General features: G+C 41.8%; 2 protein-coding genes across 3 annotated transcripts in view; one reads left to right on the top strand and one right to left on the bottom strand.

The window, feature by feature from the left end:
• Positions 1-172, bottom strand: part of Herc3 (HECT and RLD domain containing E3 ubiquitin protein ligase 3) — a 109,829-nt gene extending 109,657 nt beyond the window's left edge. The window contains exon 1 of one of the 2 annotated variants that reach the window (XM_013029773.1): positions 43-172. The gene's annotated coding sequence lies outside the window, so the exon portion shown is untranslated. The remainder of the gene's footprint in view (positions 1-42) is intronic. The other variant, XM_013029774.1, reaches the window with a different exon arrangement.
• Positions 173-988: 816 nt separating this feature from the next.
• Positions 989-16,943, top strand: part of Pyurf (PIGY upstream reading frame) — a 30,189-nt gene continuing 14,234 nt past the window's right edge. The window contains exons 1-2 of the mRNA XM_013029719.1: positions 989-1,146; positions 6,754-6,866. Of these exons, the coding sequence (XP_012885173.1) occupies positions 989-1,146; positions 6,754-6,866 (271 nt within the window). The remainder of the gene's footprint in view (positions 1,147-6,753; positions 6,867-16,943) is intronic.

Genomic DNA, 16,943 nt, shown 5'->3' with positions numbered 1-16,943 from the left:
GCGCCGCCCTCCCCCCGGGAACCCGGCCCCGGGCCCGCGCACCTCGGCAGCCTTCGAACCGCAGCGCGGGGTTCCGGCGGTCACAGCCCCTCCGGCCGCGCGCGGGGTTTCTCCTTTTTCGGCGTCACAATAATAAGGAAGTTTCCCCGCAAGCCTGCGGGCGGCGGAATGCGCCGAGTGAATGACTTGCCTCCTGGCCAATGAGCGTCTGCTATTGTCGGGCGCGCACCAATGGTGATCGCGGCAGCTCGAGGGGAGGCGGGGCCGTGCGGGCCGCGGGCGGAAGGCGGGGAGAGGCCGGAGCCGGAGAGGGCGGCGCGGGCGGCGGGAGGGGACGGGACCCGCGGGCCGGGCGCGGGGGCAGCAGCGCCCGCACGTGAGCCGAGGTCGGGCTGGAGGGCTCCGAGCGCTGGGCCGGAGTAGGATTGCGATGGAAGACGGCTGGCTGGGTCCTTTCATTAGCTCCTGGACTCTGGGTCTCATTATCCATGCAGAAGTGACCCAAAGCCTTAGGAAGGCTGGGGGGGGGGGGGGGTGACCGCTGGAGGCGAGTGCGGCGTCTTGGGCGGTTCTCACCCTCGGGGCACTGTGCAGAGCGCCCAGCCCAAGCACGGGGCTGCGGGGCTGCGCGGTGGCCGCGGCGGGAAGGAGGACGGCTGCAGTGGCCGGCGCCGCCAGCGCCCTTCGGGAGAGTTGTGAATAGAAGGGAGGGCGGAAAGAGGGTGAAAAGAAGCCACTGAACTTGACCTGTGTGAGTCATCGTCTGAACTGACACCCTGGGCCTAAAACCTAGAACAAGATCTTTTATTAAGTTTGACCTCCTCCCCTTGGCTTGGCACCTTCTCCCAAGGTCACCAGCACTTTGGAGACTGGCCCTGGTCCTGATGATCCACAGATCATCTTGAAGACAACATTCTGGCAAAGGTGATCATGTGTCTGCCCTTCTTACATTTGAAAGCCTGACAAGTACTGCTTTCAACCCAAAGCGATGACAGCCTTGGCACAGGAATCAGGATCAGTTCTTCCCAAGGCTATTCGAATCACCCCAAGTGTGCAGACTCGGCTGAGCACCTACCAGACTGACCCAGTAGTGCATCTGAGCAGTTCATCCTGGCTGCTGTGTGTCCGCAGTAAAGCAGGCAAACTGTAAAATACCTCAGAGACAGAGTAAGACAGCCAGAATCTCACTTATCAGGTAGCTAAGGGCAGTTGAGAAAAGAATTGACAAAGCTGTGAAATTTGAATCACACTGGCCACCTTTGGAAACACTGGGGAAGGGAGAAATCCAATTCACCTAGGCTGCAATGTGGGCCAGTGTCACCTGCTTCGGCTGTGATGAAGCTGGGATCCCCACGGGGCCAGGCTCTGGAAGCCCTGGCTTCCAGCAACTGGCTCCATAGGAAGGAGGATACTAGTGGAGGTAGGAGTAGAGTTCTAGTTGATGTCAAATGTGAGGTTTGTCATCACTATTTGGGATGCTGTATCTGGACCGCAGCTCAAGAGTTTGTTTCCAGGTGTGGTTTTGTAGGGGTTTTTGTTTTTTTTATGAATAAATTCATCTTGATGACAAGCCTGAAGGTGAGGGAGGACTGATCGCTAAATAAAGTCTTATTTTCCTTACTGAAAACAGAGCCAGAGCTTTCCTATGCAAAACAAAGTGATGATGTTGCATTTTCTTTTTTTTAATTTTTATTATTTTTGGGGGTTTTTTTAGAGGGGTTTTTGGGGGGAAGGGGAGTTACTGGGGATTTAGCTCAGAGCCTCAAGTTGCCAGGCAAGTGTTCTACCACTTGCACCACACCTTTGACCCTTTCTGCTCTATTTTTCGGGTAAGCTCTCTCACTTCTTGCTTGGCCAGAACCCTGGACAAGTGACCTTTCTACATCTGCCTTCCAAGTGGCTGGGATTACAGGTATTCGGCACTGTGCCCAACTTCTTTCTTTAATTGAGCCAGTATAGAATAGTAATTATGGCAGCAAGCAAGCCTGCTCCCTTTAACCAAAACAGCTTTAAGTGGCCCCAGCACCCACAGTAATCTTAATTGCATATATTTCAAGGTCATGGCTTAATTTTCGTTCCATCTTTCCAACTGGCTGGATATATTTTCACGAACATACAAGATACTCAGCATGTGTGAGAGCCCTCACCCATGCCTGTGGATGCTTGGCCCAGCAGAACAGCTGCCATCAGCGGGAAACGAACATCAACCAAGCAACTGCATCAAGAATTATGCAGTAGGGAACCATAGAAGATTGTGTGGACAAAAGATACTTGTATTTAAAATGAAAGACTTAATAAATGCTAAGCATAACTCTTGACCGAAGGAGACCATTGTGGTCCAGCTCCATCAGGAGACAGGTGATCCCCAGTGCCAAAGGAACGATGCCCAGAGCTGCCGTTTCCACCCAGACACAGGCTGATTTGCTCCCTTCTGCACAGCCGCCTCCTTCAAATGTGGATAGCTGCTTTTGAATTGAAGCAAATTTTCTATAGAATACGTGAATATCATTTAATGATAATTGTTTTTCTTCTGTCTTTCTCCATTTATTTCAATTGACTGCACATTCATAAATTTAGAAAGGGACAGATAGACTTCTGATATCTTGGTGGGAGAAATAGGTTGGTCATAACTGTGTGTCTGGATGCATTTTTGTGTGTTTCTTTGTTTTTATGTTTTTATTTTTAGACTGTGTCTCACTGTGTAGCCCAGGTTGGCCTAGAACTGTTCTTCCTACCTCTTTCAAGTGTGGGGATTACAGGCATGAGCTACCAGGCCCAGTTCTGAGATACACTATTTCCTTTTTGTTTGCTTTATTGGTTTTTTTGGTAGTACTGGAGTTGATCTCAGGGCCTTATACATGCTAAGCAAGAATTCTGCACTTGAGCCTCACTCTCAGCCCTGTTACATTTCTTCATGTCCAAAAGAGAAATATTTGACAGGTTTTTTTTCTGTCTTTTTCTTTCTCTTCTTAATTCTCTTCTTCCACATTTGTTTTCTTAAGGCATTTGGGTAGGACACAGTACCTTATCTTAAATATAACAATGATATCATTATCTTAGTTAAAATGTATTAATGTTATCATGATTTGGCTGGAAGTGGCATCCAGGATACTTGGGTTGTAAACCAAGAAATCAGATATGAGATTAAAATAAAAGCAGCATTTTTATTCAGGTACAGAATAAATTTGAAAATCAGGCAACATAGGACAAGTTAGACACCAAATAACTTCCATTAAGAGTTAGGAAGCCTGGCCAGGCTCATGCCTATAATCCTAGCTACTAAAGAGGTTGAGATCTAAGGATCATGATTTGAATGCAGCCCAGGCAGGAAAATCCATGAGACACTTATTTCAATAAAATGCTCAGAAAAGCTGGAAGTGGCACTGTGGGTCAAGTAGTGGAGCGATAGCCTTGAACACCAAAGTTCAGAGACCCAGACCCTGAGTTCAAGCCCCAGGACTGACAAAAAAAAAAAGAGTAGGGAAGACTGGATTTTTTTTAAACAAAGTTTCACTCTGCAGCCCAAGCTGGCCTCAAACTTGGGATCCTCCTGCCCCAGCCCCCTGAATGCTGATGCCTGTGCTACCATACTCCTGGAGGACTTAGAGTCTTAAAAGAGATCAAAGGAGAACAATGGGGTAACTTGAACTTGTTTAGAGCAACTCTCTGTTGGCCCTGAGCATTGCACAAGTTGTTTTGAATTACTTAGGTTAGTTCTGGGGTCTTGGTTACAAGGTAAGCTATCCTAAGAGGGTCCTTGGTAAGCAGTAAGTCTTTTAAACCATCAAGACAGCAGATCCCGTGACTAGAAATGAACCCCAAGATAGGAACACAAGAGGTTTTATCTTTCTTGCTTTTGTTTTTAATGTGCTTATTATGTTCTATGTGATTTTTTTGCTTCTTTTGTATGTTCTACCCCCATTGTATAACCCCCATTTTCACTGTATTTGATTCCTGTGCCCTGCATCTTCTATATACATTTTTCTAATTTGGGGAGGGGAAGGGAAATAACAAAATGCTGAAATAAGGATACAGGTTGACCCATTGTAGCAATGAGATGTACAAGACACTATGTTGAAAACAAACTTTACAACTTCAGGTTGGGGGGGAGAGAGGAGTTGGGAAGGTGGGGAGGGAAGGGATGGTAGAGGAAAAACAAAGGAGGGGGCAACAGTCTCGATAGGAAATGTACTCATTACCTTACTCATGTAACTGTAACCCCTCTGCACAGAATCTTTACAATAAAAAACATTAATATATAAAAAAGAAACTCAAAAACTAATCTTACATGCATGTTCTCAACAAAAGCATTCTTTATCTGGAAAGTAAAGACAGAGAGTTGCTGAGCAAAAAGTGGCTCATGCCAGTATATCTAGCTACTTGGGAGGCTGAGAATGGGAGGATTATAGTTAGCCTGGGTTGGACTGGGCAGACAATTCCAAAAGACACCAACTCAACAGAAGAAGTTGAGTGTAGTGGTATGTGCATATTCTCCAAGCTACCATGGGGAACCAAAAATAGAGGAGTGGGGACTGAGGGACATCAAAGTCCAGACAAAGCCTAGACAGAATGTAAGACTCCATCTTAAAAATAACCAGCATTATAAACCACTGTAGGCATGGCTTAGTGGTAAAACACCTGCTTAGCAAGCAGGTTCACAATAGCAATCAAACAAAATTGAGTGACTGGTGGCAGTAAGAAAAATTGCAGCCTGCCAAATGGTGCTCCTTAGGGTTTGTAGATTAACTTTGCTCTAGGGACAAACTGCAGCCATCTTAATTTTATTTACACAGGGGAAGGCAGCAATGATCATATTTGTCATCATGTAACTGCATCTAGTTGGCATAGTTTAACTTCCTAAACCAGACAGCTCTGTTAAGTCTTCATAAATTTATGTGTGTAAAGCCAAAATAAAATCATAAAAATCAAACACTCCATTCCTGTGACAATTTATTAAATCTGTGTCAAATGAAATTTAAGACATTTTATTGTAGCCTAGAAAAAAAAAGTGAAGTATGTGGAATTTCAAAAGGAAATAAGTATAATAAGATTAGACAGATTTATTAGGTGGCTATAAAAATCTAGAGACATGGGCAAATATATGTAATAACTAGTTTTTACATAGTATATAAAACATTACAATGCTTTCTTCTTATTACAATAAGGATGATGCTTTTTTCCAGCATTTTCCACAGTCCCAGCTACAGCAGCTATAACCTACCAACCCTTGGAAGATTTCTCCCTCTGATTTTAGTTTTTTAGTACTGAGGGTTGAACTCAGGCCTTATACTTAGTAGGAAGGTGTTTCACCATTTGTGCCAGAGATTCAGCTTATATGCAACATTTAAGTACTTACTCTCTACATATAATTTTACTCATAATTGATCAATAGAACTAAGCACAAGTCTACAACCTGTCTTTAAAACTGCACAGAATCTGACTAAGTAGATACATTGTCATTTATTTAACTAGTTATTCCATGGTAATACTTAAATTGTTTTCAATACTTTTCCATTACAGACAATTATACAACATAGCTGAATGGAGAAAATATAGCCAAAATTTTGCCTCATGCTTTGTTTTCTTAAGATAAAATGGAACTGCTAAGTGAGGCAGAATGTAGACTTACCTTTTTGTAGTAAAAAGAAAGTGCAGTAAAATGTACTCAGTACCTGATTAAGGGAAGGATAACATCTCTATACAACACCTTAATAATAACAATAAAATTATATTTAAAATTTTTTGAGCTGGATGTCAGTGGCTCACGCCTGCAATCCTAGCTACTCAGAAGGCTGAGTTCTGAAGATCGCAGTTTGAAGACAACTTAGGCAGGAATGTACATGAGACTGTTCTCTCCTGTAACTACTCAGAAAAAGCCAGAAGTGGCACTGTGGCTCTACTGGTAAAGCACTAGCTTTGAACACAAAGAGGCTCAGAGGTAGCACCCAGGCCCTGAGTTCAAGCACCAAGACAGGCAAAAAAAAAAAAAAACATAATTTTTTTAATTGCAGTTTGTTAAATTTCCCTAATGATAGATGGTTTCCGTCTTGAGAGTCTGAGATTGGAAGGACTTTGGTTCGAAGCCAATAGGGCAGAAAACCAACAACCAGAAGCAGTGGTGCACATCTGTCATCCTCATCACCACAGCTTTGTGAGAAGCAAAAGTAGGTGAATCACCGTCTATTCATGTATGCGCCCAGGCAGGAAATGAGACTCTATCTCAAAAATACCAGTGGGATAAAGGGCTGGAGGTATGGCCCATGGGTAGAGCAAGCATAAGACCTAAATTCAAACCCCAGTACGCACCTCTCCCCCTCCCCTCCCTCCCCTCCCCCCACAACACACACACACACACACACACACACACACACAGAAAAATGACAGCACCAGCCAAACCCACACAATATCTGGCTTCTGTCAAGCGCCTTTGCCAGTTTTTAAAATGTTTTTAATAGTGTCCATTGTATAGGCAAATTTGTCTTTACTGAACTATATATGATATAAACAAAAATAAAAGAATCTCGTGAATAGCAATGTACACACATCTAAACATTAGCTTAAGTAATACGTTTCTAAATATTCATCGCAGAAACTACCTAAATACCTAAAAATTTATGATTCAGACTATTGGTTCGTTGCCAAAAGTCTGTTTTATGTTATGTGTTTTCCCTCCCACATACCTGCCAAAAATAATGGTTCCAGAGAGGAAGTTCTGTACAAAGTCAAATTGTTATTAATCATTTTGATCTTCAGTACACATGCATCAGCCAGTAACAATGAGTTGGTGTTTCACCAAGTTCCACAGCAAAATAAAGAGCAGATCGAGTCAATGTCTGCCATCAGTAATAGAACAACATCCAGAGAAGGTATGTTAGTGTCCATCTCTCAGAGAACAATCTGTGTTGTGATTCACAGCATCTGTGTGGTTCTATCCATCATCATCTGTGTGGGCTCTGCTGTGGTCCAAGATGCACAGGACAACAGCCCTCCTGACCATAAGGCAGACTTTAGTTCTTTTGTAACCTGCTATGGTCTGAATAGTTAAGTCTCCTCAAAGTTCCCCAATCTAGACACTGGGGACCCAGACCTGTAATCCCAGATCATCAAGAGGCTGAGATCTGTGGACTGTGGTTTGAAACAAGCCCAGGCTAGAAACTCCATGAGAGTCTCACCTCCAATGAACCACCAAAAAGCAAGAAGGACAGCTGAAGTTCAGAGTAGCAGCCTGGGACAAAAAAGCTAAGGGACAATGTGTGGCCTTGAGTTCAAGCCCTAGTGCCAGCCACACTGGCATGCACACACATGCACACATGCACACACACACACACACACACACACACACACATTCCTATTCTGAAATACAAGCTCAGGAGGGAGGGTGGTAGAATACAAGGGCTCTGGCAGGTGATTGGACCATGGAAGCAGCACCCTGCTGGCAGGGATTGGTATCTTTAGAAGATACTCCAGAGAGGTAGCAATTCCCTACCACCATGGTCACAGCAAGAGAGCACCATGTCATGTATGTACCAGGATTCTGGGCCTCATCAGACTCCCAATCTGCTACCATCTTCCTCGTGAACTTTCTGGCCTTCAGAGCTATGAGAAAGATAGTTTTATTTACTACTTGCTCAGTTCCTGGCATTTTGTGATAGCTTGTACAGACTAAGACATCCTTTAGGGGTACAATCGTACTGTTGCATCCAAGGTTTGAGCTCAATTCCTTTTTAGACCAACTAGAAAATAAAATTCAAGGTAAGGCATCTTAGTCCATTCTATACTCCTATAACTAAAATACCACAGACTGGATAATTCAGAATAAACAGAAGTATGTTGGCTCACCATTCTGGAGTCTGAGATGTCCAAGATCAGAGGACTGAAGTTTGGCAAGGGCCTTCTTTCTGCATCATCATACAGCAGGCAGACAGGGAGAAAACAAACTCTGTTCCTAAAGGTAGAAGAACAAGGAGGCCAAAAGAGGCCCCAAATCACCCTTCTCCGATGGTGTTTTCTCTCCAGCAGCCTAATCAGCTGTCAAAGACTCTTTAATACTGGGATAGTGGAAGCTAAATGTCAGTGTGAGTTTTGGAGAACACAGATATGCAGGACATAATGATATATATAGTTGTCACCCAGAAACAGTTACAGTGACTTTCCTAGTACATGGGATGGAACACCAACTGTTTATGTTGGTGTTCTAAGGAATTGTGGTAATGTTTCTGTAATGGTTTAGAATATGTGATTAGTTAAATAATTCCTCTCCCTCAAATTCATGTCTACTTATCATTGCCTGGACAACGGGTGAAGATGAGCGCTGAATCTGAAAGCCCAAAGCCACCACAAAAAGAAACTAGGACAGAAGCATGGAAGATTTCTCTTCTCAAAGCCTCCAGAAGCAACCAACATCACTGACACGTCAGTTATGGACTTCTGTACTACATAATTGTGAGACACTAAATTCCTGATGTTTTAAGCCATCAGGTTTGTGGGATTTTTCAAAGAGTAGCCCTAGCAAAGTAGTGCTGATGGTCAGAATAATGCTACCAAAAAGAGCATCTATTGAAGGCTTTTGTGTAGTATGGCTGTAGCATCTGTCACCAGGTTAATTGCCAGGCCTCAGTGATGGCTCCACATCCTCCTTCAGAGTTTCCTTCCTCTGAGAGATCCATGCTTCCTGAAGTTTTGACACAAACAAAAAGAATTAATATCCCAACACTGATGGCTCACAACTATAATCCTAGTTACTCAGGAAGCTAAGATCTGAGGATCATGGTACAAAACCAGCCTATGCAGGCGAGTCCATGAGACTCATATCTCCGATGTACCACCAAAAAGCTGGAAGGAAAGTTGTGGCTCAACTGATAGAGCACTAGCCTTAGAGAATCACAACTCTGGACATTATCTATGAGGGTCTCCAGAGATGGTTAGTTCCTGAGAGCTCTGATCTAATTCATTGTTTAATCCATTGATAGATTTAACGTGTGCACAGACTATCGGGAGGCGGAGGAGCTTTGAGAGTAGGGCCTGAGGAGGAATAGGCTGCTGAAGGGTATCTGTGAGGATGCATCTTGCCTTGACACCTTCTTGGCTGCCATGAGGTAAATATTTCCTCTGCCTGCCCTTCCACCATGATATTTCAGACTTGCAATAAACCTACAAGCAATGGAGTAAGCAATGGAGCCACATAACCAAGGATTTAAACCTCTGAAATCACAAGCCAAATAAATACATCTTATTTAACATCGCTTCTCTCAGGTTTTTGACACAGCAATGTAAAGTGTAACTAACACACAGTAGTCGCTTGATTTCATGTAATAGCTGAAACAGTAAAGAAAGCTGGAGGTAGAAGAGAGCTAGGAGTAGAGAGTTGGAAGAGGGAAACTCAAAAAACTGTCTTGGGGTCCAGGCAGGGGCAAACAGCTGGGTTAATAGTAAAGTCCTTTACCAAGGTGAAGAAAATTGGGAAGATCAGTTTATAATATAATCAAGAGTGTTTTCTAAAGTGTAATGTCCTTGAGGGATCGTGTATGCATGAACTTTGCCAACCAGTCTATACCCAGCACCCAGCAAGCTCTCTGACATAACAGGCTGTATTTTAAAAAAAATTAATAGGTATGAATTAAACTGGTTTTGATAACATTCCAGCAATAACCCGAAACATTTAGCTCTTTAACAAGGGGAAATCAGTAAATTTCAATGAAATACTAATGGAGTATAGTTACAGGATACAAGTTTCAGACTGATGCATGAAATGAAGGCGACAACTTAGTGACCTCTACTATATGAGCCTCATATAAAACAAAAAACATTTTTATAGAATGTTTACTATAAAGAGTATTTAATATTATAAACAGGTATTTCAGAAAGGAAAATAGCCTGAAAATTTTGCTATAGAACAAGGCTCTTTGTTATTACTTGAAACACTTAAATTCTGTTGTTTTAGAGAGCTGAGTCTTAAAGACACTGGCAGCTTTGTCCCGCTGGCTTTTATTAGGCAAAGAAGCAAACAAGAGAGCAAATGACATCATCTTTGTGTCAGCTGTTGATGCCTGTCAGATTTGACAGGTTCAAGAGAGCTCTAAACTGACAGGGAGACAAATTGGTAGTCAGCTTTTAACCTTAGAGGAGAGTATAGTTTCAGCATAATCACATTAACATGCTATTTGCCTGTCCTGACTCTGCTAGACTATGATTTATTCATTTCATGAAAGAGAAGTCCTTTAACAAAAGGCTAGAAAAAATATGAGTTTGCTGGTGTTCTGTCAAAAGGTATCAAGGATTAAGATTTTCAGTAGGAAATTAGCATCTAGTGTCTTTATTGTTCCTATAAAGGCTTTTCAGATATGGGCAATGTCATTGAAAAATTTGATCAGACTCAGTTAAATATATCTAGAGCTAAAGTGATACACTTGTCTAAGTGAATTGTTTTTTCAAGAAAAAAACACTCTAAAATAGCCAAGTGAAATATTTTTTCAATATTCTGAAACCATTAAAAATATTTATTACAGCCAGGCACCACTGACTCATGCCTGTAATCCTAGCTACTCAGGAGGCTGAGATCTGAGGATCACAGTTCAAGCTAGCCCAGGCAGGAAAGTCTGTGAAACTTGTATCTCCAATTAACCACTCAAAAACTGGAAGTGGCGCTGTGGCTCAAGTGGCAGAGTGCTTGCCTTGAGCACAAAGAGGCTCAGGGACAGCTCCCAGGCCCTGAGTTCAAGCCCTACAACTGACAACAACAACAATAACAACAATATATATATATGTATAGGTGTATAAATATATATTAGGAGACAACAATTCTATTTCTGGCTATCAATAACTCAAAAGGACTGAAAGTAGGATCTTCTCAAAGAGATATTTGCACACCCACGTTCACAGCAGCTTTCCTCACAATAGCCCAAAGACGAGAGTAGGCCATGTGTCCACCAACCGTTGACTTTCTAAGTACAAGGAAGTATAATCTCACAATAGAAGACTGTTCATCCTCAGACAGGGAGAATCAGACCCAGGCTACCACATAGATGATACTATGCCAAGAGAAATACATCTCACAAAGGGAACAAACTACTGTCTGGCTCCATTTCCTATGAACACATCAACTTCATAGAGTCAGAAAGTAGACTGGTGATTGCCAGGACTGGAGGCAAGGAAGAATGGGACATTGTTGATTCATGAGCACAGAGTTTCAATTTTGCAAGATGAAAATATCCTGGGGGTGGATGGTGGTGAATGCTGCACAATATACCTGTCTTTAGTAGCACTGAACTCACACTTGAAGACAGTTAAGATGGCAAATATTATGTTAGGTCTGTATTACCACAGCTACAGGACTATTGATTACTTTTAAGCAGTGATTAAGGGGTTGCATTAGCTTCTTGAGTCATCTGACAGCATAAGACTGAAGATTTCAGATCCTGGTGATAATACTGTCTTCCCAGGGCCTGGCACCATGAGTTTTAGCTAACTGGAAGTTGGGTTGGGACTGACATGTTCAGAGTGAGCATAAGAAAGCAAATGTAGTTTTAATGTGCCCAAAGAATTACTCTATCTAGAATGAAAACAGGGCAGTCCATCTTTCTTCTCTTTTGACCAGGCGACATGAAATTCTCTTTGGCTATTGGGAAATCTTTCAGAGAAACATAGCTCAACTGAAAAATAGGTCCAGGAGGAAGAACCAGGAAGGAAAAAGGACCTGAAAAATAACTAAATGATGCCAGGAACTGGTGATTCATGCCTGTAATCCTAGTACTCAGGAAGCTGAGGTCTGAGGATCAGGATTCAAAGCCAGACTAGGCAGGAAAGCCCATGAGACTCTTATCTCTAATAAAATACTCAAAAAAATCCAGAAGTGGTGCTGTGGCTCAAGTGGTAGAGCGCCAGCCTTGAGCAAAAGAAGCTTAGAGACAGTGCCCAGGCCAAGTTCAAGCTCCAGGACTGGCAACAAAACACCATCATCATCAACAAAAACAGTAACAACTACTAAAAAACAACAGACTAGCTGTGATGAATAGGGGTGATTTGTAGCTTTGCAATGGGATAGAATTGATCAAAACAATAGAAGGAAGAACTTTGTGATAGTTTCATAACTTTGTGACAGTTTCGGTACTCTTGCAAAACTTTCCTGTCTCTCTCTGTATCTTTTTCTCTTTCATCCTCTCTCCTTCACTGCCTCTCTTTCATTTGACATAATCTCTATGTAACTTAGTCTACATAAAGCTGGAAATTGTTTATCTTCCTGCCTCAGTTTCCCCCCAAATGCTGGATTACAGGTGTGTGTCATCACTCTTGGCTAAAAATGTCCACTTTCTATCTTTAACTGAGGTTACTTCCAGAAATGACCTCACTGTCCAAATAGCACCTGTTGGTGTACACGTGGTTCTATGAGACATTTGTTGAATAAAGAATACAAGAATGCATGCGGGCCTGCCAGCACTAGCCAAAGATGAAACTGAGCTGTCCTGTGAGAGGAGGTTTAGTTAGCAACCTGGCAGAAATGTGTTCAGAGCGCTAAAAAAATTTTCTTGGTTGGATTGGATGATTTTTTAGAAGGCTTTAGAGCTCTGAAAATCTATGGTCTTGTCACTTAGGGCTAAGTTTTGGTTTTTCTCACTTTGTAGCAACTGTGACATTAAGTGAAGTGACATCAGTTCTTTGGGATTATCATATGCACCCTTCCTGCTGTGAAAGTTCTTTGGAGGATCACAATAACATTTTAATACAGATATAACAAGAAGCTCATGTATAAACTTTAGTAGAGAACTCTGGAAAAAGTGGTTGGATTCCTGACTGGCAAGGAATAGAGGGAGTGGGAGGATTTAGTCAATCTGGATCCTGGGACATTTTGGCTCTCCCTAGATTCTCCTTTGGGGGAGTTCCTAGGTTCCAGGAAGTAGGAAATCTGGCTGCTTAAGAAGGACAGTGCTCATATGTTCAAGGCATGGCACAGAGGGCATGCTTTTCAGTCAGGAAACCACTCTGTTTCTAGAGCATTCTTTGAGTCCATCATTTGTGCTCATTTTTTGATTGTGTTTTGTTGCTTCATGGATGATGCTAATGCTTTTTAGATCCTACCAATAGACTGAGAGATCCTTCCATTTGAGCAGGGGGGAATTTTTTGGGTTCATCTTTTCTGGAACACCATAGTTCTCTCCACTAACAACTAGGAAAGGCTGTCAGGGCTGCAAGCCAGGTGCTACTGAAACCATCATTTTGCCTCTATTCCTTCTGTTGATCTGTGGTAGAAGTCACATTGTCTTCCACCAGGACTACCAATGAATCTGGAGGTGCACTGATTCATTCTCAGATTGATTCTTAGAGAAGTTTAGATTCAAACCAAGGCAGAGAGGAGAGGGTGACTGTTTGGATCACAATCCTATTGTCCTTTCCCAGAATTCCTGAAGTCAGAGTAAGCAAACAGTCTAGTTTATAGCTTCCTAGAGACACTGCCTGACAGCAGTGCGAACAGTTATGCAGATTTTTAATTTCAGATTTTAAATATTCATCTAAGATGGCATCTCATCAAGAAATTAAGCTTTATAATGACTGGAAGAGTGGCTACATTTTAAATGTGATGAGCTTTCTGTTCCATGTTCACATAAAGAATGTTTTGAAATGATTGAAGAAGAAACTGAATGCTCATTTTCTTCTTCCAGTGGCTATGGATTTTTCTTTTCTCAGTAAATACTGATCTTGAGTGTATTCAGATGTGAAAACCCAGCTGTTTCTCTTTGTGAACAAAAAAGTAGTCTTAATTAGTTTCTATAACATACACATGTTTCACTGCAGAAAAGCACAGCACTCAACAAGGAATATTTTCTACTAGCAGCCAGGAGATGCATTTTGCTGTTCTTTGCCTCTAGTTTCTGCATCTGATACCCGGGGAACAGTATGTTTAAAATTATAAATTTTCAGAATCATGTTGGCCTTGAGTTCAGGCAGCAGAGTCATTATGGATTTTTCAGAATCATTACTGTGAATTTATAAACTTTGAGTTTTTGATAAAAATTTCTCCTAGTTAAGTAACTTCATTGTGGACTTTATGAAAAAAGACTTATTTTCTATTCATGTTACATATTTGTCAGGTGATTCTGGCTTAGATGACTGAAGGCCACATATATTTCATTAACAACCACCAACTGAACAACATTCATAACACTAAATTTCTGGGTGCTTACTCATCAGAAGACTATCATTGACAATCCCAGGGAAAATCTATAATCAAAATCAATTATTTAGAAGGATTCCTTCCTAGCATTGGATGACCTATTTCTTTTCAGCATATCATTAGAAGGTAAATAAATTAGTTAGGGCTGCCATAATAAAGTACCATACATTGTGAGTTGCATACAACAGAAATTTGTTTTCTCATGATTCTGTAGTCTAGAAGTCAAAGATCCAGGCATTAGCAAGGTTGGTTTCTTCTGAGACAAATCTCACAGATTTCACATGGTCTTCTCTTTGAACCAGTGTCCTAATTTCCTCTCTTTATATAGAGGATTAGGGCCCACTCTAATGGGCTGATTTTAATTGCCTTTTCAAAGTTCCTATCTCTAGATACCATCATATTCTCAGGTTCTAGGGGTTAAAAAGTTGACATACAAATTTTAGGAAGATGCAATTCTCCAACTTAATAGTTTAGAGGAAATAAAGCAGTCACAGATGGGCAAAAGATTTGAATAAACATTTTTCCAAACAAAATTGGATAAATACCAAAGTATGATATTGTTGGACCATTGTTCTAAAGGATCTAGAAGGGGCACGTAGGCAATAAAATAATAGGCATTCAGATTGGAAAAGAAAAAGTAAAATTATCTGTGTTTGCAGATGGCATGATTATAATGTAGAGAAAAAATTTTAATTTGAATAAACAAGTTCTACAAGATTTAAGGATATAAGTTATACACAAAAATCAACTGTAGCTCAGTATAGGATTAATGAGTAAACCAAAAGTGAAATTTTTAGACAATTTCATTTGTAGTTACATCAAAGAGAATAAACTCTTTGTATTACTGTCACCCTCACACAAATAGGAGACTGAGATCTGCAGCAGGGTGGGTCTAAGCCAGCTGGAGAGAAATGACCACAAGACTCCATCTCAACAGAAAGAAGCTAGGCATGGTAGTACATGCCTGTCATCATCTCAGCAATGATAGGAAGCCTAAAACAAGTGGATCATGGTCCAGACGCATGCTGGGACAGATACTCTATCTTTAAAATAACCTGTGCAGGGGCTGGGAAGGTGGCTCAGTGGTAGAGTGCTTGCCTTGCATGCATGAGGCTCTGGGTTTGATTCCTCAGCACCACATAAGCAGAAAATGCCAGAAATGGCACTGTGACTCAAGGGGTAGAGCGCTAGCCTTGAGCTGAAGCGCTGAGGGACAGCACCCAGGCCCAGAGTTCAGGCCCCATGACTGGCAAAAAATAAAATAAAATAACCTGTGCAGAAAGGAACTAGAGTTGTGGCTCAGCAGTAGAGTACCTGCTTAGCAAGAGTGAGAGTCTGAGTTCAATTCCCAGTATCACTATAAAATAAAGGAGTCGGAAGGAAAGAGAGAGGGAAAGAGAGAGGGAAAGAGAGAAAGAAAGAAAGAGAGAAAGAAAGAAAGAGATTGAGAGAATCCATTTCTGTTGGCTGTGGCAAACTGACCTAGGCAGAGATCTCATGCTGCCCCAAAATATCCTAATGGGAAAGAGATCTTTCTGTAGCTGAAGCTGCAAAGGAGAACTACTGTACTCAGAATGCACAATCATTTCACTATGGTGTGGAGCTTGGAAAGAACAGTCTGAGAGCATCCTATTTATTGTACTAGATTTTAAACTCCAGAAGCTGGGCATTGGTGGCTTATGCCTGGAATCCTAGCTACTCAGGAGGCTGAGATCTGAGGCAGTTCAAAGCCAGCTCAGGCAGGAAAGACCATGAGATTCTTAACTCCAATTAACCACCAGAAAACCAGAATTGGCACTGTGGTTCAAGTGGTAGAGGGCTAGCCTTGAGCTGAAGAGCTCAGGGACAGAGCCCAGGCCCAGAGTTCAAGCCCCACGACTGACAAAAAAAAAAAAACTCCAGAAAGCAAGTAAGCACACATGGACTCACTCATTCAGTGTCAGTAACGTTCTCCCTTAAAGAATAGATGGGTTGAACACAGAAGCTGGAGTCAAGACTCAGACCTTTAGTACCAACATAAACTGATTCATCTGATTACCAAGCATGACTAACAACATGAGACATTATCTTCTTGTCAGAAGGTTTTTGAAGAGTGATCCAACAGGGAATCAAATGCACAGAGCACTGTAGACCGCTCTCTCCTCTCCCCCTGAGAAGCTTGGCTGCAGCATGCCCACTTCCGTTACGCTCTAATGGTCAACCCTAGGGAATTCAGAGCTATAGATTGTTTTTGTAAACCATTTTCTAAAACTGTCACAAAAATCACCATTGTAAGGAGTCTTCTATTTTTTTTGTTTGTAATTTCGAGGATGGTCAAAATAACAGAGAGCTACCCAATTTCCCTTTAGATCACTTAGGAATGCTTTTCTGTCTCTTTCTTTTAGCCTTGTGTCTGACCCTAAGCCCCATTATATGCAAGAAAACAGTAATTTACAGTGGAAACATTGCACAGGCACCACTTCAATAAAATGATCAGAGTGAGGGTAACCAGCAGAGTTTCCTGTTGTGATGCATGGAGAAGAGCCCAATGTCACTTCTGTGGTATCTTGGTAAAAATGCAGAATCTGAACCTAGCCATAAAAACTATCAGTCATTCATAAGGAATGGACTTGCTGTGCATGTGAACAGACTTCTATATACTCAAAAATGTCAAGGGAGAAAAAAAGCAGGGGAGAGAGAGAGAGAGAGAGAAAGAAAGAAAGAAAGAAAGAAAGAAAGAAAGAAAGAAAGAAAGAAAGAAAGAAAGAAAGAAAGGAAGGAAGGAAGGAAGGAAGGAAGG

Source organism: Dipodomys ordii, unplaced genomic scaffold (assembly GCF_000151885.1).
Source record: "Dipodomys ordii isolate 6190 unplaced genomic scaffold, Dord_2.0 Scaffold122, whole genome shotgun sequence".
In the NCBI taxonomy this organism is placed as follows: domain Eukaryota; kingdom Metazoa; phylum Chordata; class Mammalia; order Rodentia; family Heteromyidae; genus Dipodomys; species Dipodomys ordii.
Note: the sequence above shows the minus strand (reverse complement) of the source record. Positions and strands in the feature narration are given on the sequence as shown.